Below are 27209 nucleotides of genomic sequence, written 5' to 3'. Positions count from 1 at the left end.
AGGGTTCAGATAGTCTGAATTGAGGGCGTGCAACACCAATGGGTGTTGGTGCACATTCTATGGGAGAACCGTGGGTTCCTCTGATGTCAAAGCCTGCAGATATTGCCATGCTGTCTTGGGAGTAATGGGGGGCCCTGTAGGCACGGCGAAAGCTTCCCTAGTGGCTCAGCAGTAAAGAACCCGCCTGCGGTACAGGAGACAGGGGTTTGATCTATGGGTTGGGAATATCCCATAGAGGAGGGCATTGCAACCCACTCCAGTATTCTTGCGTGGAAAATCCCATGGACAGAGGAGCCTGGCGGGCTACAGTCCATGGGGTCGAAAAGAGTCAGACACGACTGAAGCAACTTAGCATGTACACATGCAGTCATGGTGAGCACAGGACTGCTCCCTGGGAAGTGGGATCCAAGCTGGGAGTACCAGGGAAAAGACAGCCTCCCACCCAGAAGCAACCCAGAGCATCCATTCATCGGCCCACCCATCCATCGCTCATCTGCTGTTGGGGACCTCCTGGGAAGGGGCCTGTGCGTCTGTTGGTGAAGGAGGGACAGTGATGTGCCTCTAAGTTCCCCACTGAAGCTAGTTCCCCACTCAAACATCTGGGGGCTCCTGCTGTGCAGCACACTCCACCGGTGTCCCCAGATGTTACTATGCTCCCCAGGTGAAGGACATGGGAACTGAGCACGGAAGAGGGCGATGGCAGGAGAAGAGGCCAGGTGGCAGCTCTGGGGACTGACTGCAGGGTCAAGCCACTGAGAGGGGGTTGCTGTGTCCAGGTGCTGGAGGGTGCTTGGGTGGGTGCTTGTAACACTAGACAGCTGGGATGGAGTAGAGAGACCTGGGGCTGGTGCCAGGGGCCAGCCTTGGCTCCAGTGCCCATATGCTGCAGGGAGTCAGGGGAGGGGCTGAGGTCTCAGAGGGGCCAGAAGACACAGACTTACTATTATGGATTTGAGACCCCTAAGGAGGGGTTGCAAAATCCTCCTGTCTTTGGATGGTTCTTGACTACTGCTTGTTGCTAAGTGAAGTGAAGCGAAGTCACTCAGTCGTGTCTGACTCTTTGCGACCCCATGGACTGTAGCCTACCAGGCTCCTCTGTCCATGGACTGTAGCCTACCAGGCTCCTCTGTCCATGGGATTTTCCAGGCAATAGTCCTGGAGTGGACTGCCATTTCTTCTCCAGGGGATCTTCCCAACCCAGGGATAGAACCCGGGTCTCCCACATTGTAGACAGACGCTTTACCATCTGAGCCACCAGGGAAGTCCATTAGCTTGTTGCTAAACCATCCTGCAAGTCTGAAGCTTTAGTTTTGGTTAAAAAAGCGAACTTCTGTTGAGTGACAAGGGACTGGGCTTGGGTCTTGGGGAGGGTAACTGAAGATGGCAGCGGGCTTGCTCCACACAGGGGGCAGACTGGCTCCCGGGCACCACCAGGCCGATGGGCTAGAGAAGCAACCTCCCCCACCTTGGGCTTGTTCTTCCCCCACAGCCACTCCCAGAAGGGAGTCCAGTCAGATGGGGGCCTCTACATCAGGGTGGTGTGTGAAGGTGGACACCCAATCTGAATCTTTCCTGCCCTGGCTTCTTACAAGCCCCTGAGACACGTCTGTCAGCAAGCTGGGAAGGAGAATTCTGACGAAGGCAGTGGGCAGGATTGGCGTGCCGGGCCTCAGAAACCTGCCTTTGGTTTCGGAAGTAACACTCATTCATGTGGACAGTATGGAAAGGTTAAGAAGTGGGCTCTCCTGTCCTATATCCACAGAGAGATGATCGCTTGTGACACCTGGCAGCCTTTTTTTTTTTTAATGCCGTCACTGGAGGGGTGAGGCATGTGATGGGATTCAGAGCTGCTGTCTACACTGATCCCTGGCCAGGCCCCTGGCCTCTGTCCACACTGGCCTGGGCCTGACCTGCCTCTGTTCCTGGTAGCCCACCCTGGATACGCCCACCACAGCCCTTGCTCACGCCTGGCTTAACATCTGATCACCAGGCATCCAGGGTCAGGCTGGGGGTGGGGCAGGGGGTGCCTGGGCAGCCCCTTCTGCCCACAGAGTGTGCCAGGGCCTTCCTTGCCGCCGGCTTCGGAAGTTCGGCGGCTTCCGGTGCTTTCCCCGTCAATCACACGCTGCTGCTCCCTGGCCCCTGCCTGATCATCACTTCCCATTTCAATGGCAATCTTGCTTCCACCCACGCCCGGCAGCGGCCCAATTCCTGAGGCGGCCAGGGAGGGGTCTGCGTGGGCTGCGTTTGCTTCCCTCCTCCAGCAGCCTCTAATCTTCTCATCCCCAGGCAGATCCGCTTGGAAAGCGCAGGCTGCGTGTGCGTGAGAGCAGCTCAGCCTGGCCCTGGGCTAAGAGCTCTGTGCACTCACATCCTCCTCGGAACACACAAGAGTCTGCTGGGCCGGGGGCTGAGTGAGGGGCACCCCGAGTGGCCGCGGCGTGTTTGAAGGGATGGGAGGGGGTTGCGGGGCCAGCCAAAGAAAGAGCTGGACTCCATGGGCACTGAGCACCCTGCTTCCTCTCTGAGCTCCATCCTTGGAGACCAAGGGAGATGGACCTCAACTCAGACTGAGCCCACCCTGGCCTGCTTAGGGCATGTGGGAGGAGAAAGCAGCAGGTCTGAGACGCCCTTAGGAATCTGCAGCCCATGGTACTCACATCACCCAAAACCTCCCTGTGTGCTGTGGAGCCTGCAGTGCCCACACCAGAGGCAGTGGGAGCCAGACCCTGCAGCTGTGACGGTGGGACGTGTGTGGGCCCCTGTACACCCAGGAAGAAGGCTGCATGTCCACAGCGGACACTGACTTCTCCCTGAACCACTGACCCTCTCAACCTTGCTTCTTCCAAAGGCTCCATCTCTGGCATTTAGATTTTGATCTCTCTCAACTCCAAAAATTTCCCACGTTGTAAAGACACAAGGCAAGATGCACTCGCTCTGGGACAGACAGGTGACCAAGAGGGCAAAGACCTGGCTCCTTCTGACGGGGCAGCAGGGCCTCTCACCACAGCGACCCAGGGTGACATGCAGGGCTCCCTCAGGCCCCACCTCCTGGACCAGCACCTGCCTGCACCTGTGCTTTGCTTAACCTGCTTCTTCCCTCTCTAGCAGCGCTTGTCCATCAGGTCAGCAGCAAGTCCCCTCTACCAGAAAGGCCTCCTTGATTTCCCTAGCTGAAAGGGATCAGTACCCATGGTCTCCCCCTTAATGGCTCTGATCATTCTGACCAGCTTCATTCAGGCCTGTTTGAACTCTCCACCTGCTCACTCTCTCAAGGTAGCGAGGAAAGTCAGGGCCACATTCACCTCTGTATACCCAACAGCATCTGGCACAATATTTTGCATGTACCAGGGGCTCAGCAAATGTTTGTTAAGCTGAATTGAATCAGGTGATAAATCAGACAGTGAACAGCTAATAAAGTAATGAGTAGCTGAGCAAATAATTAATTAATGGATATAAACTGAACACATAAAGAATAAATAGGTAAATAGATGGGTAAATGAATGAATGAGCAAATAAAGAGTGATGTGGATGAATGGATAGCTTAATTAGTGATAACTGGCTGGATAAATGAGTAGATGGATGGGATTGACGAATGAATGAATAGATGAGCGGACTGATAGATGGACGTAGAGCTGGATGAATGAGCAGAGGGATAGATGAGTGACTGGACAGATGAGTGATGGATGAGTGAATGGATGGATTCGTGGGTGAGTGAATGGATGTGTAGATAGATGGACAAATGGATGGATGAACAGGTGCACGTGTGTGTGAATAAATGGGGATTGATAGATGGATAGTTGATGGATAGATGAATGGATGGGTAAGAGAATGAGTAGATGGGGTTGATGGGTGGATGGCTGGGTGAGGGGATAGATAAATGGATAGGCAGATTGGTAACTTAATAGATTGATAGAGACAGACGTAGACAGATGGACGGGTGGGTTATTGATGAGTGGATAGATAGCTGGATAGGTAGAGTAGATAGATGAGTAGAGAGATGAAAAGAATGAATGGGTAATAGATAGATACATGAATGGATGGGTAAATGGGTGAATGAGTGAATATTGCTGTTGTTGTTCAGTTGCTAAGTCATGTCTGTCTTTTGTGACCACGTGGGCTATAGCCCACCAGGCTCTCTGTCCATAGAATTTCCCAGGCAAGTATACTGGAGTGGGTTGCCATTTCCTTCTGCAGGGGATCCTTCCTACCCAGGGATCGATTGTGTGTCTCCTGCATTAGCAGGCAGATTCTTTACCACTGAGCCACCAAGGAAGCCCATGAATGAATAGGTGGAAGGATGGGTAAACGAGTGGATGGATGGATGAGATTGATGGGTGGATGGGTGAGTTGACAGATGACTGACGGAGGTAGTGGATGGATGGAAGGAAGGGTAAGTGAATGGACAGATGGATGACTGGGTGGATGGGTAGCTAGGCAGATGAATGGACGGTTAGGTGAGAGAGTATGAGAGAGGCCTCTGGCCAACTTACCACGAGGTTACCAATGACCATAACAAGCAGGAAGACCAGCAGGCATAGTGACTGCCCAGACACCTCCATGCAGTCCCACATGGTCTCGATCCACTCTCCACAGAGGATGCGGAAGATGATGAGGAAGGCATGGAAGAAGTCCATCATGTGCCAGCGGGGCAGGAGGCCCGAGTCACTGATACGGTGCCTCTGCTCTGAGTAGTTCTTGCCAAAGAGCTGCATGCCCACCACAGCGAAGATGAACACAATGATGGCCAGCACCAACGTCAGGTTGCCTAGCGCGCCCACTGAGTTCCCAATGATCTTGATGAGTGTGTTCAGGGTGGGCCAGGACTTGGCCAGCTTGAAGACCCGAAGCTAGGGAGGGAGGGGTCCTTGTGAGGGCCTCTGGCTCCCACTGCCCATGGACACCCTCACGCCCCTAGCTCCTGCCTGAAAACCCAGGGCTCCCTTGGAGGTCACCAACACCTGTTTCTCCCCTTTTTCCAAGAGCACACATTACTGTTTCTCTCCAGAGCCTGAGGGTAGTTTTCACTGCGCTCTGATCTGGGAGTCAGGCCGACAGCTCCAGACTCCTCTCCCCAACCACCCCTTCTAATTGTCCCTGCATCAGCCTGTTACTCACCTTGGTCTCACTTCTAGGAACCACCCAGTAGATTCCCCCATCATGGAATGTCCCTTTTCCAGACCTTTCCTCATCAGGGGTCCTTCCAGGCAGGCTCAAACCATCCCAGACTTGCCCAGTCAACTCTATACTTCCCTCCTCTCAGTCATCATAGAGAAAGGTAGCCAGTGCCTAGCATTTATTGAACACCTACTGTGTCAGGCCTTATGCTTGGATCAGCTAATTAGGAACTCCAAATAACTACATGAGGGTGGCACTGTTATTACCTTATTTGACAGATGAAGAGGCCTGGAGTAACTTGTCTAAATCCCTTGGATCTTGGCAGTGCAGTTGGGATTAGAATCCACAGCCTGGGCTTTCTCTTTTGCCCCAACCATTCTGCTTTCCTAGCCCAAGTTGAAGCCACTTCCTCCAGAAAGCCTTCCCTGACCTACTTCAGGCCCCATGCCTGGACCTCTGAGACAGTGTGAATGAACTCAGAGAATGGTCCACAGACTCATGGCTATGACATTATCTGAGACCTGCTAAATCCACATTGGAACTTTAGCAAGATTGCCAGGCAATTTGTCTGCACAGTAAAGTTTCAAAAATGCAGATTCTAAAACCAGCAGGTAGAGCCCCAGGTGAGCTGTCAGGAGACTTGGCTCCACCTGTTACCTGCCATGTGGCTTTGGAAAACTGTTTCACCTCTTTCAGACCTAGTCTCCTCATGTGTAGGATGGGAATGCAGTAACACTAGCTCCTCTCCTGAGATACTGTGAGGACTAAACGGGGCATGCTGAACCATAAAGGGCTTTGCAAATTATCAGGATGGATACTACCCCAAATGCCTCTCTGGAGGGAGGGATAGCTCCCCTGCCCACCTCTGTGTCCCCCACATTACCCATACTAGCCTAGGCTGTACCTAGCGAACGGCTTCTGGGTGAAGGTATGAAAGATCAGAGCAGGGGTGACTGAGTGATGGCCTCAGAGAGGGCATGCCTCAGTGGTCCCAGGCCCCCACCCACCCACCCCTGCCAGGCCCAGCCGGGTACCAGGCGGAAGGAGCGAAGCACCGACAGATTGCCCATGCGGGACAGGCCCAGCTCCATGAGGCTGAGGATGACGATGATGCTGTCGAAGATGTTCCAGCCCTGCTGGAAGTAGTAGTAGGGGTCCAAGGCAATGATCTTGAAGGTCATCTCTGCTGTGAAGATTCCTGTGAAGACCTGGGAAGGAGTGGGAATGAGGAGTTCCCAACATTTAGGCTGGAAAGAGCCTCTGGCAGCAGGGTCTCCCTACCTCCTGACTCTTGCTCCGGGAGGGTCCCCCTCCAGGGCTGCCAGCTCTGACTGTGCCCAGAATCCCAGTGGGTGCTTGCTCGGCCCTGGCCCACTTCCTTGGGGACACCTCCAACCCGATAACTCCAGCCAACTCTGCTGTTTCCCAGACATGACCCACCAGCCTGGGCTTCAAAAACAACCGAGCCCACTGACGGCTAAAGACTGATGGCTCTGGGAGGCACCTGGGATCAGGGGAGGCTGGGGTGGACCTCGACACCACCCAGCTTCAGACTTGTTCAAGCCCATGTTGCCACAGGAAATTTTCCCTGCTTCACACACACCAAATTCACACATTTCCACAAACACTCATGCTTCCACGGCTCAGCACCTTCGCCCATGCTGTTCCCACTTCCTCCCTGTCCATGTGATGACTTTTCTCAATGTAACAACAATCAGCCACCATTTCTTGAGGCTTGACTATGTGCCTAGAGCTGGGCTAGAATGCTTAGAATAAGTCATTTATTTTAACCTGCCTAACAACCCGGCAAGAAAAGTAGCATTAAGCCCATTTTACAGGTAAGGAAATTGAGGCACTGAGAAGTTAAGTAATATGCTTGGAGTCAAGTAGCTCATAAATTTGAGAACCAGGAGAAGAACATTATGGCAATGTTTTTAATAGGGACAAAAGAATGCCCATCACAAGGAAATGGTTAAACTATTTATGGCTCATCTGTACAGTAGAATATCCCACAACTATTTTTCTTACAGGGAAAAAAAAAAAAAAAACGATGCTGTCGGAGAAGGAAATGGCAACCCACTCCAGTGTTCTTGCCTGGAGAATCCCAGGGACGGTGAGCGTGGTGGGCTGATGTCTATGGGGCTGCACAGAGTCAGACACGACTGAAGCGACTTAGCAGCAGCAGCAGCAGGTGTTTAATTAGTATGAAAGGACAGTCACAAGGTGTTATGTTTCAACAGTAAGTTTATAATGTGTACAGTATGATCCCATTATAGACATAAGCCAAGGTTAGAGAGTTTTGTTGTTGTTCAGTCACTCAGTAGTGTCTGATTCTTTGCAACCCCATGAATGCAGCACGCCAGGCTTCCCTGTCCTTCACCATCTCCCAGACTTTGCTCAAACTCATGTCCATTGAATCAGTGATGCCATCCCACCATCTCATTCTCTGTCATCTGCTTCTCTTCCTGCTTTCAATCTTTCCCAGCATCAGGGTCTTTTCCAGTGAGTCGGCTCTTCATACCAGGTGGCCAAAGTATTGGAGCTTCTGCTTCAGCATCAGTTCTTCTAATGAATATTCAGGGTTGATTTCCTTTAGAGTTGACTGGTTGGATCTCCTTGCTGTCCAAGGGTCTCTCAAGAGTCTTCTCCAGCACCACAGTTTGAAGGCCTCAATTCTTCAGCTCTCAGTCTTTTTTATTGTCCAGCTCTCACATCCTTACATGACTATTGGAAAAACCATAGCTTTGACTAGACAGACCTTTGCAGGCAAAATCTTCCCACTTCCTCGGAAGCCACTATTAGGGCTCAGGGCTCTGTGAACCATCTGCTGGGAGTCAGGGGAGGTGGGTGCCCACACTCACAGCCTGTCTGTCAGATCCCAGTGAGCTTGTAAAACACGAAGAGCTGTTTGTATCTGAAGCCCCTGCTGGGGCTGGATATCTCAGCAGTCATAATAAATGAGGCCAAAGAGAACAATAACCACCCTCTCACCCACTTGACATCCTTGAACTGTAACTCTTATAAACAGCCTATGGAGTTATTATTCTCCCCATTTTACATATGAGGACACTCAAGGCTCAGAGAGATGGAGAAACTGGCCCAAGATTCCCCCAAGGCAGACCCGGCTCTGGAACCCAGGTCTGGCTGCTGTTCTCTGCACATCTTAAACTATCCAGCTTTGCTCTCATGCCCTTACAATGCCAGTGATGATCCCTGGTCCAATTCATTTCTTATTATAAATTTCTGGAAACGGAATTGCACAGTCAACAAGCACTTTCAGAGATTCTGACACCTGGGTGCTAAATGATCCTCAGAGATAGGTTTTAAGCAATTCCATGAACCACGTGGGAAAACTGTTTTCCCCATAAAGATGCTAATTCCTGTCTCACTCACCTCTCCAGTCCAACAGGACAAAGGCCGTTTTTTATTGTTGTTTTGTTGGACATTTCTTCAATGTTTTAAATTTCTCCTTTTGTAAAGTTGCCTCTTCATATCCTTTACTTATTTTCCTGTTAGGGTGTTTGCCTTTTTTGGGGTGTTGTTCATAAATAAATGTACTTTATGCCTTGCAATAAACGCACTGTATACATTGCGATTTTCTTATAATATTGGTGCAAATACAGAAAAACAGACTAGAGCTACAGAATTAAGAACTCAGAAATAGGAAACGCATATTTGGAGACTTGATAAATAACAGAGATGGCATTTTAAATCAGGAAGAAAAAGGACAGACTATTCAGTAAACAATGCTGAGAAGAATGGTTACCTCTATGGAGGAAAACGAGTTTAGACTCCTACCCCACACTATATTCATTAATTAGTTGCAGGGAAATGGATTCAATACCCAAATACAATAAACATTTAAACCTTCTAGAATAAAAATGGGGGGAAATATTTAAAATTTGGAGGTTGGGAAGGCTTTCTCTAACACCACCGAAAGTTTGTACCATGAAAGAAAAGATTGCTAAATTTACATACATTAAAATTTATATCTGTATAGTAAGTGATACGGTGAACAAAGTGAAATCACTACCACAAACTGGAAATTGAAGTTAGGAAAAGTATCTAACTGGAAAGACATGGAATCCAGAATATATACTGAACGCTTACACATCCGTACGGAGAAGAGGGACAACTCAGCGGCAAAAACACAACCACAAGAATGGATGGCGGAGATGACAGAAGAGGACCTTCGGATGGTTATAAACAAACGACACACAGAGAATGCAAATTAAATCAACACCGAGTTACTATTTCTCACCCATAAGAGAATCAAAAATAAACTTCTCTGTGTTGGCAACGACATGAAACAGTGGGAACTCACACTCTGTAAGAGCGTGGATTTGGTGCAGCCCTTTCAGGGAAGAGTTGTACAGTATCTGGGAAGTCACAGCTGCGCATACCCCAAGCTGTAACAATGTCAGATATGTATAGTCTTAAGAAAGTCTCCTTGTCTGCGCAAGGAGGCACGTCCAAGGAAGCTCTCTTCGCTGCATCGTTAGTCACGGGAAGGGCTTCCCTGGTGGCTCAGATGGTAAAGCTAAGAAGCCTTGTAGGCTACAGTCCATGGGGTCGCAAAGAGTCGGACACGACCGAGTGACTGCACCTCACTTCTAGAGGAACATAGCCAAATACCTAACCGAGTCTTGCAGGTACCTATTGGGGCTTCCCTGGTGGCTCAGATGGTAAAGTGTCTGCCTGCAATGCGGGAGACCCGGGTTCAGTCCCTGGGTTGGGAAGATCCCCTGGAGAAGGAAATGGCAACCCACTCCACAGAACTACATTGACTCCAAGGTAATTGCTATCATGCATGTTTCTAAGTATTTTTGCCTGGTTTTAAGGTTTATATAAAGGGGCCATGCCCTATGTATTCTTTTTTTTTGCAAGTTCCTTTTATTCTTCACATCATGTTTATGAGATTTATCCATATTGAAAGATATATATGCATTCCTTCTAATTGTGCATAGTGTTTCACCGCATGGAAATACCACAACATATTTTATACACGGGAGGGTAAGCTCTGGCTTCCCCAGGAGCTCAGCGATAAAGAATCCGCCTGCAATGTGGGAGACGCGGGTTTGAAACCTCGGTCGGGAAGACCCCCTGGAGGAGGGCACGGCAACCCACTCCAGTATTCTTGCCTGGAGAATCCCCATGGACAGAGGAGCCTGGCAGGCTACAGTCCATAGGGTCGCAGAAGAGTCGGACACGACTGAAGCAGCTTAGCATGCACACACACAGGGTAAGCTCCTCACCTAATTCCTTAATTTGTCTTGACAGACTTTACTTTTCCATATGAATTACAGGACTGCCTTGTCAAATCCCATAGGTAAAAAGTATGTTAGGATTTTTATCAGAATTACACCAAGCATCTAGGTGTAATTTGATCAGAACTGATATTTCTACAATATTCAGACTTTCATCCATGAAAATGGCATATTGCTGCACTAAATTAACTGTTTTTCATGCTTTTATAATTTTTCATATCAAATTTATAATCTTCTGCTACATTTATTCCTATATTCCTCAGTTTTTATTGCTATTGTGTTAACTTATAAATTCCTCTCTCCAAATGATCACTCATGGTGTCTTGGAGCAGAATTAATTTTAATATATTGAGCCTGTACCTACCAGCATTGCTGAACTCTCTTACTAGTTCTAATATTCCTTCTGTAGATTTTCTTGGATTATTTCTCTAGACAACAACATAATCTAGAAAATAACATTGGATCTGTTTTCCTTCATTCTTCCTTCTTTTTCTTCTCTTACTACACTGATAAGGGCTCCAGTATAACTTGGACTGGAAGCAGGCAGATGGAAACAAAGCTCGAGCTGTGGCGCAGCTGTGTAAGCCACTAGCAAAGAGCACGGGCTCTAGAAACAAAAGGCTTGGATTTAATCTTGGGTCTTTCACTTCCTGGCTGTGTGACCACTCTGCCTGTTACCTTATCAGTAAAATGTTGTTTTTGTTTAATCGCTGCGTCGTGTCCGATTCTTTTGCGACCCCATGGACTGTATCCTGCCAGGCCCTCTGTCCATGGGATTTCCCAGGCAAGAATACTGGAGTGGGGCACCATTTTCTTCTCCAGGGGATCTTCCTGACCCAGGGATTGAATCTGTGTGTCCTGCATTGGCAGGTGGCTTCTTTACCACTGAGCCACTTGGGAAGCCCCATCAGTAAAATAGGGGTAATAATAATAGCATTTCCCTTACTGGTTGTTATAAAAAATTAGGTGTTCAACAAGTGTTAACTATGCTTATTAGAGTCTCTTTGTGTGTTAATTTTTTTTTCCTCTTTTTTTTTTTAATTTTTTTTTCTAATTTTATTTTATTTTTAAACTTTACATAATTGTATTAGTTTTGCCAAATATCAAAATGAATCTGCCACAGGTATACATGTGTTCCCCATCCTGAACCCTCCTCCCTCCTCCCTCCCCATACCATCCCTCTGGCTCGTCCCAGTGCACTAGCCCCAAGCATCCAGTATCGTGCATCGAACCTGGACTGGCAACTCGTTCCTTACATGATATTTTACATGTTTCAATGCCATTCTCCCAAATCTTCCCACCCTCTCCCTCTCCCACAGAGTCCATAAGACTGTTCTATACATATCAGTGTCTCTTTTGCTGTCTCGTACACAGGGTTATTGTTACCATCTTTCTAGATTCCATATATATGCGTTAGTATACTGTATTGATGTTTTTCCTTCTGGCTTACTTCACTCTGTATAATAGGCTCCAGTTTCATCCACCTCATTAGAACTGATTCAAATGTATTCTTTTTAATGGCTGAGTAATACTCCATTGTGTATATGTACCACTGCTTTCTTATCCATTCATCTGCTGATGGACATCTAGGTTGCTTCCATGTCCTGGCTATTATAAACAGTGCTGCAATGAACATTGGGGTACACGTGTCTCTTTCCCTTCTGGTTTCCTCAGTGTGTATGCCCAGCAGTGGGATTGCTGGATCATAAGGCAGTTCTATTTCCAGTTTTTTAAGGAATCTCCACACTGTTCTCCATAGTGGCTGTACTAGTTTGCATTCCCACCAACAGTGTAAGAGGGTTCCCTTTCCTCCACACCCTCTCCAGCATTTATTATTTGTAGACTTTTGGATCGCAGCCATTCTGACTGGTGTGAAATGGTACCTCATAGTGGTTTTGATTTGCATTTCTCTGATAATGAGTGGTGTTGAGCATCTTTTCATGTGTTTGTTAGCCATCTGTATGTCTTCTTTGGAGAAATGTCTATTTAGTTCTTTGGCCCATTTTTTGATTGGGTCGTTTATTTTTCTGGAGTTGAGCTGTAGGAGTTGCTTGTGTATTTTTGAGATTAGTTGTTTGTCGGTTGCTTCATTTGCTATTATTTTCTCCCATTCTGAAGGCTGTCTTTTCACCTTGCTAATAGTTTCCTTTGATGTGCAGAAGCTTTTAAGGTTAATTAGGTCCCATTTGTTTATTTTTGCTTTTATTTCCAATATTCTGGGAGGTGGGTCATAGAGGATCCTGCTGTGATATATGTTGGAGAGTGTCAGGGTTAGTAGAAGGAAAGAAATCTTAAAAATTAGAGCAGAAGTAAATGCAAAAGAAACAAAAGAGACCATAGCAAAAATCAACAAAACCAAAAGCTGGTTCTTTGAAAGGATAAATAAAATTGACAAACCATTAGCCAGATTCATCAAGAAACAAAGGGAGAAAAATCAAATCAACAAAATTAGAAACGAAAATGGAGAGATCACAACAGACAACACAGAAATACAAAGGATCATAAGAGACTACTATCAACAATTATATGCCAATAAAATGGACAACGTGGAAGAAATGGACAAATTCTTAGAAAAGTACAACTTTCCAAAACTGGACCAGGAAGAAATAGAAAATCTTAACAGACCCATCACAAGCATGGAAATTGAAACTGTAATCAAAAATCTTCCAGCAAACAAAAGCCCCAGTCCAGACGGCTTCACAGCTGAATTCTACCAAAAATTTAGAGAAGAGCTAACACCTATCCTGCTCAAACTCTTCCAGAAAATTGCAGAGGAAGGTAAACTTCCAAACTCATTCTATGAGGCCACCATCACCCTAATACCAAAACCTGACAAAGATCCCACAAAAAAAGAAAACTACAGGCCAATATCACTGATGAACATAGATGCAAAAATCCTTAACAAAATTCGAGCAATCAGAATCCAACAACACATTAAAAAGATCATACACCATGATCAAGTGGGCTTTATCCCAGGGATGCAAGGATTCTTCAATATCCGCAAATCAATCAATGTAATACACCACATTAACAAATTGAAAAATAAAAACCATATGATTATCTCAGTAGATGCAGAGAAAGCCTTTGACAAAATTCAACATCGATTTATGATAAAAACTCTCCAGAAAGCAGGAATAGAAGGAACATACCTCAACATAATAAAAGCTATATATGACAAACCCACAGCAAACATTATCCTCAATGGTGAAAAATTGAAAGCATTTCCTCTAAAGTCAGGAACAAGACAAGGGTGCCCACTTTCACCATTACTATTCAACATAGTTTTGGAAGTTTTGGCCACAGCAATCAGAGCAGAAAAAGAAATAAAAGGAATCCAAATTGGAAAAGAAGAAGTAAAACTCTCACTATTTGCAGATGACATGATCCTCTACATAGAAAACCCTAAAGATTCCACCAGAAAATTACTAGAAATAATCAATGACTATAGTAAAGTTGCAGGATATAAAATCAACACACAGAAATCCCTTGCATTCCTATACACTAATAATGAGAAAACAGAAAGAGAAATTAAGGAAACAATTCCATTCACCATTGCAATGGAAAGAATAAAATACTTAGGAATATATCTACCTAAAGAAACTAAAGACCTATATATAGAAAACTATAAAACATTGGTGAAAGAAATCAAAGAGGACACTAATAGATGGAGAAATATACCATGTTCATGGATTGGAAGAATCAATATAGTGAAAATGAGTATACTACCCAAAGCAATTTATAGATTCAACGCAATCCCTATCAAGCTACCAACAGTATTCTTCACAGAGCTAGAACAAATAATTTCACAATTTGTATGGAAATACAAAAAACCTCGAATAGCCAAAGCGATCTTGAGAAAGAAGAATGGAACTGGAGGAATCAATCTACCTGACTTCAGGCTCTACTACAAAGCCACAGTTATCAAGACAGTATGGTACTGGCACAAAGACAGAAACATAGATCAATGGAATAAAATAGAAAGCCCAGAGATAAATCCACGCACATATGGACACCTTATCTGTGTGTTAATTTTTTAAGCAGGTTCCAGGAACAGTCAGGTATAAATTCGAACTCCAAATCTGTATAAAGCCAAATTCACAGACACAAGCTCCCAAGGCTCACTTTTTTTCAGCCCCTCTCTCCAGCCCTGACTGAGACTGACAACCTTCCTTCTTTATCATTTCCCAGGGCCAGCGTGTGAATTTTTTTTAGTTCACCACTGTATTGAATGTAGGGTCATATTCCTATGGGGCTACTCGGTTCCAAACCCTACTTGCACTGCCCCAAACACAAGTCTTGTCTCTGCATGATCACTGAAATCCAAGCCCCCCAAATTACTCGATCAGCACCCATCCCACCCTCTAAAGCAACTACAGAATGATTTCCCACATTTACCGCTACGGTTTTTAAGTCCCTCTTTGTTTTCGGCACTTGGGGATTTTTGTTTTGTTTCCTTCTCATGAACTTTGCTATGTGTGTCAAAGAATATTTGCTATATTTTGCCATAATTTGCTATAATTTTGCTATATTTTTAATTGTTTTGGAGTTGGAGACATCTCAGGTTTTCTTCTCCACAGTATTGCTAAAAGCAGGTATTTCATTTGCCTTTTACCTTTGTTTATATAATGGGCTAGTTAAATCTATCAATCTTCTCCTTTATGGAATTTGTCTTCAGCGACATGCTTAGAAAGGCTCTTTTCACACCAAGGTTATTTACCCATGCGTATTTTTGTGGTTTTGTTTCTTTACATTGAATATTTAAACCATCTAGAATATTAATATTAACTGCAAGACAATTAAAATATTACATACTAACAATAAAGCTATCCAAACAGGAAAGAAGAGCTGTAATCCAACGACATGACCTATTACTAATAATCTAACCACAAGTTTAACACAATCACAATTCAATCACATCTTAGTGGTCCAGGGAAGCCACCTGTGCTCTTCATCACCTTGACGAATGGCTCCGTCCAACCCAATGGTCACATTCCATTAAAATTGCATTCAGCTGAAACCCTACATAACCACCACTTGGAGACCGACCAACACAAGACCGGCACAATAGTGCAACGAGACTCCTACAGACTGAGAGCTAGCTTTTCCTTCTGTTTGTATACAGAAGGAAAGAAAAGTAGAACCACAGCAAAACAGACTCACATTTGTGAAAAAATGTCAACAGACCCTGTAGAGAATTACCTAGAGCTCTGGATATGGAAAGTAATAAGGGAAAACGATCTTCACACTCCACAGTGTAGGAGACCTGCCCGCCCGTGGGGGCCACTGTGGAGCTGGGACTGAGACAGACTGGGCTGGGTCTGCAAGAGGAGACAGCTTGGACTGAATGAGCCCTCTGCCCACTCAACCTCAGCAATGACCCCAGGAGCTCCTTCCAGAAGCCAGTGGGCTCTCTGCAGCTCTGCCCTGGGATCTGCTGCAGAAGGACCAGCAGGACCCTGTCCCCTGGGGTCAGGAGACAAGAGCCACACGCCAGCCCAGTATGTCACTTCTCTGGCCTCAGTTTTCCATGTTTAGGGTGAAGAGCTAGGACTTGATTTGGTGTCAAGAGAAAAAAATCAGAATTAGAACTGACACATTCTGACTTCCAGGGATAGTCTCTTCAACAACAACAACAAAGATAATAACCACAGCTATCATTTGAGTGCTTATTGTTTATCAAACTCTGAGCCAAGCACATTACACACATTATCTTATTCAATCCTCATTAGCTTCCTGAGTTTGATATTGTCATACTAATTTTACATTTATTACATTCAGCAAATACTTACTGTACCAATTACTGAAACTAAGTAATTTGCTTGAGGTCATATAGTAAGACTGAGTCAGAATTCAAATCTGTCTCTGTCTGATTTAGTCACTCACTCATTCACCCAGTCATCCATCCATCCATCTCTGTGTCCTTCCCTTCCTCCTTTCTCTCCATCCCACCATCCATCCATCCTTTCCCTAAGAGAACTGCCTCTTTTTGGCATATTCTCCTCCTCCATTACTGCCACGCCCCATGTCCCCACACATCAGGATCCCCTCAACTCACTTTTGTTTTCTAGCCTTTGGGCATCTTTATCCCTAACTCTCTTTCCCAAATACATCGCCCAGCTCCTTGAAAGCTGATCCTGAGGCTCCTACCAGAACGTCTTCCATAAAGATGCCTATCTTCAGAAGACCCTTTTGTGCTCTGAGTCCCTCCTCCCTCACCCACGAGGGCTGTGCCAGCTGGCCAAGAGCCCTTCACACCACAATGCCCATTTGAGAATTAGCTGCCAGCGGCACTTACCAGGTTTCCGACCTGCAGCATCTCCTCAAATTCGGTCGTCATGTTGTAGTGCTCCAGTGCCATGAAGAGCGTGTTAAGCACGATGCACATGGTGATGGTGAGGTCAGCAAATGGGTCCATGACCATGAACTTCACTTTCTGCTTAATGGACATCCACAGCGGGCAGCACTCCCAGATCAGGTAGTGCTGGGCAAAACGGATCCAGCACGGTGGACACCTGCGCTGAGACTCCTCCAGCTCTGGGGGCAGGGAGTGGGGAGAGCCAGTGAGCTGGCTTGTTTCTGTTGACTGTGTCACATAACTTTCCAGAAAAGCTGTATGATGTTCTCAGCAGATGACAGGGCTGCTGCATAACAGGGGGACAGAAAGCAGGCCAGGGAAGGCTAAGGGGAAGAGGGGCCTGTGTCCTGACTTCTTACTCTTGGAGTGTGGGAAAAGAGGGCCACAGGGACAAAAAGCCAGCATGGGTACGGGGAAAATGGGGACAAGACAGATGAGGACAGGTGTGGGCTCTCTGGAAACAACACTCCCACATAGATGTGGGGCCCCTCGGGGGAGGACAGGCAGAGACAACATCTGAGATGGGCAAGTGCAGATATAAGGACACTCAGGACCCAAGAGGTAGGAACAGATGTGGATATCTGGGACATGTCAGGAGAGATGTGGGGGTGGGGGTGGTGCCTGGGACAGGAGTCATATGGGACAGGAGGGAACAAATCAGGGGGCTGGTACCAAGCTCAGGATGAATGAGATGTGGCGTTGCCTAAAGTGGGACTAGCTGAGACAGATGTGGGATGCTTGGACTAGCCTCGGCTAGATGGGGAATGATGGGGAATAGGCTAGAACAGGCCTGCTTGGGGTGGGACGGCCCCAGCAGACCTGGGGATACTTGGCAGAGGACAGGATGAGACCAGTGATCACCTGGGATGGGGCAGGGCGGCTGCAAGGACATTTGGAAGAAACACAGGCATGACTCCTGAGGATGTCCAGGACAAAACAAGCTGGCACAGATGAAAAGACACTCAGGACAGGCGACAGAGACTGAAAAGTCTGGGACAGCTGTGGGGATGTCCAAGGCAGGCTCAGCAGCTAGGGCGAGCCTGGCTCTGGTCTGGATAATGGCTCAGACCAGAAGCGGGGGGTTGGGGAGGGCGGTGTTTGGATGACGCCGGGGTGCTGACCTTCCAGGGCACTGGTGAGGACGCTCACTGCACTGAGGGCTCGCTGCCGCTCTCCTGGCTCCTCGAAGCTGTCTACACACGGAGCCTGGGGCGTCAGCGTCTGGGGCCTGCCCGGCTCCTCCGATGGTGTGGTCTGGGTGTAACCGAGAGATCTGCATCAGCCTGGGGATGGACGGGGGTCCACCTGGACCTGGGGCAGGTGCCCCAGACTCAGGCTGGGGAGGTCCCAGGGGGCCACCATAGGGGTCTTGACGTGACACCGGGCTCTGCTCCCAGCTCCCTCCCAGTTAACACTTCCCCTCTCGCCAATCGTTATCCCCTTTGTTTTCTTTTCCTGCACATCTCTCATTAGTGGTGATTCCTGGGTGGGAAACGACATGTACTGAGTTCTTTAACCAGATGCTCTCATATACATTAGTACATGTGAAAACGATCTGGGAGTCTTAATTGATCCCAACCTCCCTTGAGGCATGAGCATACAGAAGCTGAAAAAAAAATATGTACCATGCTCTAAGGTGACATTAATAGAAGCATAAAGCACAATGCTTTGACATAGCTGGTCGGAGCTTTTGTGGAGGTAACTTAGCTGTATCTACTAAGAAAATTTTCAGTTGGCTCTGAGTTCCTTGCCTAATAATTGAACTTCATAAATAATTATACACGTGCAATCAAAAATATGCAACGCTGCTCACTGCAGCACTGTCCCTAATACCATAAAAACAAAACAACTGATCAATAGGAAGAATGTTAAAATCAGTTATGGATACAATCCAACTCTGGACTGTGACACAGACAGTAAGGCGAGCAAGGCTGTTGCATGAGTGTTCCCATGGGAGCACTTCCAGGACCGTTTGATGAGAAAACAGGAAAAAGATCTGGAAGATAACACACTAAATTGTTAAAGTGGCTGTATCCGGGGAGTGGGACTGTGTGGGGAGGGCAGGGCCTTTGACTTCTGCACAGTTAGATTTGTTTTCAACAAGCTTGCACCAATTTTATAAGTAAAAGAACCAGGCCTGTGAATGGAGACAGCGTGAGTCCTGATGAAAAGAGGGGCAAAACATACATTCCCTGGGCTTACTCAGAACCTCCCACAGAACCAAGCGGGGCCCACAGAGGCTTCATGTCGGCATGGCCATAGTCTGTGAGGCCAAGGTGGGGCTGATGAAGGCACTGGGCTCTTCAGCGTGCAAGAGTGAGGCACTATAATCTCTGTGGGTCAGAGGGAAGATGGGGGTTAGGGCCTGGGGTGGGGTAATACATTGATCTGGGCTCAAGTTAAGGTCAGCTTTTGTGATCCGTGGAATTGCCCTAAAGTGTTGCCTAGGGAGGTAGTGAGCTCCCAGTCATGGAAGTCTTCAAGCAGAGGTGCCTGAGAGGGATACATAGCTGGTGGAGCAGTAGTACCCTGGGTCCAGTACACCCACAAATCAGGCCAGCTTAACTCACAAACATGTCTTAAATTTTCCCAACTTCTCTCCTCTACCATCTGTGATAGTTCGGGTTTTCATTCAGCAAATTTTACTCTTTCCTCTCCCACTGTGACTGAAGCAAAAGTCCCTGTCCTGTTGGTGACACGCTTGCTTTTGGCCAAGGGAACGTCAGTGGGCATGCTGTGAACAGAAGCTTTGATTGTCCTTGTGCCATTCACCTTGTGTTCCAGCAATCCTCCAGGAAAAGAGCTTCCCCAAGCAGCTGCCACCCTTTCGGCTCAGGACAAGCACAAGGGGAGCATCCCTGAGCCTAATCTATAGTACGGAGCCAGCCACGTGCAGTCTGAGGCACAGCTGCCTGGCCAAGGTCAACCTAGACCAGGCTGACCATGGTCAGCCTGCAGAGAGGTGAGCGTGAGTTCTCACTTGCTGTTAGCCATTGGCTTTGGGGGTAGTTTGTTTCGCAGCAGTATTGTGGAAATGACTAGTACGCTGTTCTAGGGCATGCTCTCATCATCTCTTTTCCAAAAATACTACAACAGCCTCCTAACTGACCTCTTCTCTCTCCTCTATTCTCTACACAGCTGAAAAAGATACCCTTAAAAAGTAAATCAGTTCCTGATAATCCTTTGAATAACAACTCTCCCCCGTCTTATTCATAGCACATCCAAACTTCTCTTTAGCTTACAAGGCCCTGCACAGTCTAGACCCTAACTGCTCCAACTCATTTTCTATTCCTGGTTCCGCCACACCGAGCCCTGCCCAGCCCTCTCATCCCTTAAACATGTCAAGCTTATTTCCTTCAATGCCTTTACACTTTCCGTTCCCTCTGCCTAAAGCTCTATTCTTCGACATACGTGTGGCTGGCTCCCTAAAATCTTCTACTGGTCAATTTTAATGTTACCTTCACGGGGAGGACTTCCCCGTGTATTCTAACCAATAGCTCCCCATTCCCAGCCCTCCCCCTAGCGACTTTCTATCACATGACCATTATTGGTCCCTAGAAATATTGATCAGTTTACTGTCTTCCTGACTATGATGCCAACTCCACGAGGTCAGAGCTCTTGTCTGTTCTGTCCACATCCTTGGTGCCTTAAACACTGGCTGGCATTCAACACAGAGGGCTGGTCCTGGGTAGATGTTGGATGGATGGATAAACACGTGGCAGCCAGGGGCCTGGGTTAAATTCTAGCTCTGTCCTTGAGATGACTGTGGGGGTGGGGGAGGAAGGAAGGAGACGAATCTGTTCAAGGTGCCTCTAACACCCCCTCTGCCTTTGGGGCCAGGCACATATTCAGATATCAAGCAAAGCAAACCTTCACCCTCTGCTCCCAATTAAAGCCAGCTGTCGGTCGGGTCAGCTCTCTCCCTGTTGATGAAGCACCCACTATGTGCCCGACACTGTGCCTTTTTTTCAGACTAGAACTGGGCAGGAGTATCGCCAGGGGCCCGGCAGACACAGGGAAGGCCTCCTCAGGGGACGACAGCCCGCTAATCTCTTTAACTTTTCAAATAACCCCCTTGGCCTGCTAATCCCTTTAAGGTTACAAATGGGCCCCACCGAAGTGAGAATGGGTGAAGTCAGAGTTCCTGGTAATGAAGTGTTTGAACTTGGATTCCTCCCGACATGTGCGGTACAATGAGATGATTTTCTCCCTAATGAGATTAGGAAATTCTATTAGTGCTCCAGCTGCTGACCTGATTCCACAAGGCTGAGGCTCCAGGGCTGGACCTGCGGCCCTGGAAATCTGTGTTCCTGGGAAGTTGGACACCCCACCCTCCAAGTGATGGCCAGGGGCCTCCCCAGACCCACCCAGAAGCTATGGTCTCCCCCAGTGTGTTCCCAGGACCCTCTCCTTGACTCCCCACTCCAGAGCAGTGTGAGGGCCCCAGGCGCTCGGGGGGTGCTCCTGGAGTTGTCACACCTTCTTGCTCTCTAATAACAATAATAGCTAATAGTAATGATTCCTCGAACATGAGGCAAGTACTGGTCTAAGCACCAGACAGGTTTTAACTCTTTCAGTCCTTGCCACAACTTTTTTTTTTAATGCTCTATGATTCCATTTATGTAACATACAAAAAAACAGGCCAAATGAAATTCTGGTGTTAGACGCTGGGATAATGGTTAACTTTGGGTGGGAAGGAGGGAGGAAACTGGGAAGAGGGATGCTGGGGGAGCACCTGAGGTGCTGGCCAAGTTTTTATTTCTGCATCAGATGGTACATGCTTGGCTCAACACAACCTGCTGATGTGGATATTAATTTTATTTCTACTTAACAAGTGATGGGGTTTCCCTTGTAGCTCAGTCGGTAAAGAATCTGCCTGTAATGCAGGACAGCCCGGTTTGATTTCTGGATTGGGAAGATTCCCTGGAGGAGGAAATGGCAACCCACTCCAGTATTATTGCCTGGAGAATACCATGGACAGAGGAGCCTGGCAGGTTATAGTCCATGGGGTCGCAAGAGTCGGATACGACTTGCGACTAAACCATCACCACCAGCAGGTGAGGACACGGAGGCACAGAGAAATTCGTTGACCCGTGCAAAGTCCCACAGCTGCAGCACCTATCTGAGCTGGAGCAACAGTCTCTCTCTCCAGCCTGCCTCCACCTTTCTGCTCAGATTTCCCTGTCTTGTCCCGCTTCCTCAGAAAGTCTGCCCTTCTCCACCTCCTGCCGGCCTCAGGGTCTGAGCCGCACATTTGCCCTTCTCCCGGGTGGGCTGCTCCGAGGCCTTTGTTGGGGGACAGCGGTCAGCAAGGGCACTTGATGACCGGCTGGGCGGTCACCAGCCTGTCATGGGATCGGCTGACTGAGTGATCAAAGCTCTGACTAGCTCTAACTATCTGGCACCTCCATCCCTGTCACCTCTCTGACAGTCGGTCCAACACCTCTCCCCTTCACTCCCTGGTTTCCTGCACCCTGCCCTCATGGTGTGTCCTCCCGTATGGGAGGCATGCTTCTGCCTCAGGGCCTTGGCACTTGCTGTTCTTTGGGCCTAGAACATGCTTCCCCCAGATGATGCAAAGACAGTCCGTTACTACGTCGTTATCACCACATCAACACATGTGTGCATGTCCTGAGTACTTTATGCACATTAGCCCTTCATCCTGACGTCAATCCTGAGGTGGGTATTTTATTTATTTTTGGCCAAACCGTGCAGCATGAGGACCTTAGTCCCCCCAGCAGGAACCAAACTCATTCCCCCTGCAATGGAAGCCTGCAGTCTTAACCACTGGACCACCAGGGAAGTCCCTGAGGTGGCTGTTTTAAATCCATTTTACAGACAAGAGATCTGAGGCGCAGAGAAATAAAAGAACTTGCTCACAGCCATCCAGCTGGTAAGTGATAAGGCGAGATTCAAATCCAGTTTGTCTCTAGAATCTGAGTGCTAACCTGTCTGCCATAACCCCCTCCACTTGCCTCCGTTAAGTTGTTGTTTTAATACCCTGCAGTAAGGAGGTTTCCCTTTCTCTCTTTCCTACTTTTGTTCTTCCATAATACTTAGAGTTTGGGTCAGTATTCCCCAACATTTACCGGTTTGTAAAGCTCTGAAATACTTCAAACTTGATGAGGTTCTTGTTGCCCAGAACCTAGGAAATGTCCCCTTGCCACTCTGGCCCTTCTCCAGACTGCCTAGGGTCCACAGCCCTCCCGGGCCCACCCCGGGCACACACAGGGCCTCCAGAGCACTGGTCTTGCCACTGCAGTGTCTCAGTGCCTGGCTAGTTGCTAAATGTTTAACTCTCATCCCTGTTTATCACCATTAATATGCACATACTCGTTCGTTTGTTGTTTAGTCGCTAAGTCATGTCCGACTCTTTCGCGACCCCATGGACTGTAGCCCACCAGGCTCCTCTGTCCATGGAATTGTCCAGGCAAGAACACTGGAGTGGGTTGCCATTTCCTCCTCCAAGGGATCTTCCCGACCCAGGTCTCCTGCTTTGGCAGGCAGATTCTTTACCACTGAGCCATCAGGGAAGCCCTGATATGCATATATATATATATATATTTTTTTTTCTTCTTTTTCTTTCTTGATTTGTGTCTGTCTGGAAAGTCTAGGAAGGAGAGATTTTTTTTTTTTTTTTGGTAGGCTTATTTATCCTCGAGCCCAGCACACAGTAGGTGCTCAGTAAATACTTGGCAAGTACTTTTAGACCTGGCTGTGGTGAGCAGTCTGGGAGATGGGATGTGCCTGGTGCTGCGCCGTGGGGCGGGCTCACCGTGTCCGGGGGGCGCTCCAGCTTCATAGGGTGGAGGAGGTGACTCCCTGGGGAGGTGGCCTCGGGGTCTCCTGCCCCCAGCAAGGAGACCACCCCGTTACAGTCCACAGTGCTGTTCCTTTTGCCGTTGAGCACGTGGCCGGGAGTTGAGGTTCCGGGACTGGGCTGTCCCAGGGTACTAGGCTGCCGCAGGGGCCAAGGCACCAGCAGTGATGTGCGGTGGCTCTCACTGTCCCCGGCGGTGCTGTTTTCATCGTCCGCAAAATCTGTCTCGGAGCCCAGGTCCCGTCGGCGGAAGGTGAAAATGCTCCCGTGGCTGGAGCGCGGCTTCATGGAGGTCCTGCTGAGGCCATGGGTGATGCTGAAACGATTCTGAAGGCACGGAGAGAGGACATGGCTGGGACAGCGTTTCACGTGCTCCCGGCCTGTCACTCACGGTATCGGCCCCGGCTCAACTTGGAGCACTGAGGGCTTCTGTCTGCCACATAGGAACCGAGGGGGCTGAACTAGGGGTGCTCCGAGGAGGGGTGCAGATTACAGGCAATCCTGCATTTTCTAGGGTCTCTGCTCACCTGAGGCCTGGGCTCCTGGGGCTCTGAGACTGAAGCTCATATGGGAAAGAAGCAGCAGAAGGCTCCTGATGGTATAGACAGGCCTGGCCCGAGCAGGACCTCGGCAATCAGCCACATCCCTTGCTCATCTGGGCATGTCTGTGAGCTCCTACCAATCCACACGACGGGGGTGCCCCCAACTCCAGTGCTGGGACTTAGCTGAGGTTGGGGATATGCTAACACCCAAACCTACCCTATCCCTCTGCCCAGGGCTTCTCCACTCTAAGAGTGGCCATGGGAAACAGGAGGGGCTGGGAGGGGGCTCAAGGAATATTTTCCTTGGGGAGCAACCATGGGGGCTCTGACAGCACTAGGCTTAGCATGATGGCTTTTGGATGCCAGATCCATCCTGAAAGGGGCAGAGCCGCAGCTGGGGGTTACCACTGCTCGGGGACCATCCTCTGAGTCGGACTTGGGGAACTTGTCGTCCCCACACTCTTCCGTCCCTGAAGACATTCGTTTTCTTCTCTTGCTCCTTCTCTCGTGGGTGGTTACTGGGGCCAATGGGGACATCTCCAAGGAGCTGCGGGACACGGTGTCCACACCCCTGATGGCGAGGGCCTGAAAAATGGTGGAAGAAGGGATGTCATGGTCATGCAGACAGGGTGCAGACTCAAGCCAAGGTAGGCCAGACAACTATCAGCACCTTGGTTTTCCCCAACAGTAAGTGCACTTGCCCACTCACCCCAAAAGGGGGGCATTATGGAGAGGTGTGCACAGACAGACCCAGGATGTTTCGAGAAACATCCAGATCCAGGGAGGAGGAGAGTAGTGGCGAAAGTGGACAGCTCATGAAAGAGTAGAGTGTTGGGCAGGTGCGACTGGGGGTGTTGATGAGCAGAAGTGACAGAACTAGAGGGCAGGGGATCTTCTAGAAGGTTTGGCTGGCCAAAATGGGTGCTGGAGGAGGTGGAATAGGGCAGTTTGTGGATGTCCTTGGCCTGGCTTCTAAAAGGTTTGTTCTGCAGTTAGCTGCCAGCACCCATGTGTGGGACTGTGGGGACAGCCACGGCAGCATTACCAGTTCTCATTTGCTGAGCCTGAGCCTTTGACCTTGGATCTTCCTATCCCAACAGAAGGTATCCCTTGACCAGGATAAACTATGTCTATGGACACAAGATTCTCTTTTACCCAGCATGCACTGGGCTCACAGTGACCGCTTTTAGCCTGGAGCCACCACCTTTATCCACCTGGCACCACTTCATCCGGAAGAGACCATGGTCATAGGGAAGAGCTTTCCCCCAGCAGGCACCATCCTCACAAGGCCCACCTTCACTCAGCAGGCACCACTTACACCCACCTCATGAACAGGCTCTGTCTTCACTCAGCAGCTAACAAATTTTTATTCAGCAGACACCACATTCACAGGAAATATCTATACCCACCAGACACTTGCTTTATCCAGCAGGTACCAGCTTTACCCAGCATGCATCACTTACAGCCACCAGCTGTACCCAACATGCATCATACCTCCAGACACTGGTTTTGCACAGCAGGTACCAGCTTTACCCAACATGCATCACACCCCCAGATACCAGTGTGACCCAGCAGGTATCATGCTTGTAGGCACCCACGGTCAGGTGAAGGCTTGGTCTGGAGGTTCCTTGGCTGCACTGCTCACTCACCTCCTGCTCTTTCTTGAGCAACTCCATGGCTTCCTGGAATCGCTTTTCCTTCTCCTCTGTCTCTGCGATGGTGGCTTGGTTTTGCTCCTCGTAGGCCATGGCGACCACAGCCAGGATCAAGTTCACCAAGTAGAAGGAGCCCAGGAAGATGACCAGCATGAAGAAGATCATGTAGATCTTCCCTGCAGACCTCAGGGTCTGGAGGAGCAAGGGGGCAGAGGTCATCTTCACTGGGGCTCCATCTGGGTCATGGGTGTAAATTCCAAGTTGCCCAGCCTGGCTGTGCCAGGGGTTCAAACGGCCACAGCATGGGGAGGCAGTAGAACATGTCCCGCCTAAAGACAGAAGCATCTTAACCTACAGAGAGGGACCTACATGCACGGGGCGGTGCCCCACTCGTGGGAGGAGGCAGAATGCTCCAGTTGACAGAGCAAGTGTTGCATCACATAGGGTGAACTAGCATCCCACTCACAGAGCACAGAGTGTCTTATATAGAGGGCTGGGTCCTTGGTCACAACAGAAGGCAAGTTTCTCTGCCTGCTGAGCCCCGCCCCTCAGAGCCCTCTGTCCTCACTCTGTTCTGGCCAGTGGGGAAGCTGCTGGGGCCGCCTGTGGCTAGTCACTTGTGCAGCCTGGGCCCTGCTGCTGGGTGCTCAGCCCATCCTGGCGGCCTTGCGCACCCACGTACCTGCTGGTAGAGGCGCTCCCAGCAGTCCTGCGTCATCAGTCGGAAGAGTGCGAGGAAGGCCCAGGCGAAGGAGTCGAAGCTGGTGTAGCCATGGTCAGGGTTCTCACCTGCCTTCAGGCACCTGTAGCCCTCGGGACATGTCCTGTGGCCAGACGCACCAACTCTGTTCCATGCTGTGAGGGGGCCTCTGTCCCCGAGACTCTAGTTCCACACAGCGGGGTCCTGCCTTCCTGATTTTTCACACTGTGCCTCCCACCCGGGACAGGCTTCTCCTTTTCTCTTCATCTGTCTGCTGCCAGGCCTAAATCCAGCTCCCTCTGTCCACACGACATGCCATCCCAGCTGGTGTCTGCATTGCTTCTCCCCTCCCAGAGGAAGTGTCCAGGGCCTGGCTCAGGTTTCTTCCCTGCCTGCCTACCCCAGGGTAGCTGGGCACAGGGCAGACACTCAGGGGGAGCACTGAGGCTGAGCTGAATAGGCCAGACCTGGGCAAAGGCCAGACCATGGGGTTGCGGGACGACTCCGGGCTGGACAGGCTGGGGCCCAGCCATGTCTGGAGGGGACAGTCTCTCTCCCAAAAGGGAGCACTGGGCTGGAGCCATGAGTGGACTGTGAGACAGGATGGGGACAAGGGAAACTTGGCAAGTAGGAGGATGCAACCAAGGGGCCTCTGCGCCTTGCTGATGTGCTAAATTAAGAAAAGAAGACTTTCTCTTTGGCAACAAGAAGGGCTCTGGAACTCCACAGTCAGACGAGCAGGCCTACTGCCC

General features: G+C 48.9%; 1 protein-coding gene across 2 annotated transcripts in view; it reads right to left on the bottom strand.

Annotated features, from left to right (window-relative positions):
- Positions 1 to 27209, bottom strand: part of SCN5A (sodium voltage-gated channel alpha subunit 5) — a 108002-nt gene that overhangs the window by 38109 nt on the left and 42684 nt on the right. For both annotated transcript variants that reach the window (XM_027523173.1, XM_027523174.1), the window contains exons 9-16: positions 26440 to 26581; positions 25752 to 25949; positions 24508 to 24687; positions 23516 to 23887; positions 17862 to 17994; positions 16681 to 16919; positions 6153 to 6326; positions 4494 to 4850 (exon numbers count right to left, since the gene is read on the bottom strand). In XM_027523173.1, coding sequence (XP_027378974.1) covers positions 4494 to 4850; positions 6153 to 6326; positions 16681 to 16919; positions 17862 to 17994; positions 23516 to 23887; positions 24508 to 24687; positions 25752 to 25949; positions 26440 to 26581 — 1795 coding nt within the window. The remainder of the gene's footprint in view (positions 1 to 4493; positions 4851 to 6152; positions 6327 to 16680; positions 16920 to 17861; positions 17995 to 23515; positions 23888 to 24507; positions 24688 to 25751; positions 25950 to 26439; positions 26582 to 27209) is intronic.

This window comes from Bos indicus x Bos taurus, chromosome 22 (assembly GCF_003369695.1).
Source record: "Bos indicus x Bos taurus breed Angus x Brahman F1 hybrid chromosome 22, Bos_hybrid_MaternalHap_v2.0, whole genome shotgun sequence".
NCBI classification, from domain to species: Eukaryota; Metazoa; Chordata; class Mammalia; order Artiodactyla; family Bovidae; genus Bos; species Bos indicus x Bos taurus.
Note: the sequence above shows the minus strand (reverse complement) of the source record. Positions and strands in the feature narration are given on the sequence as shown.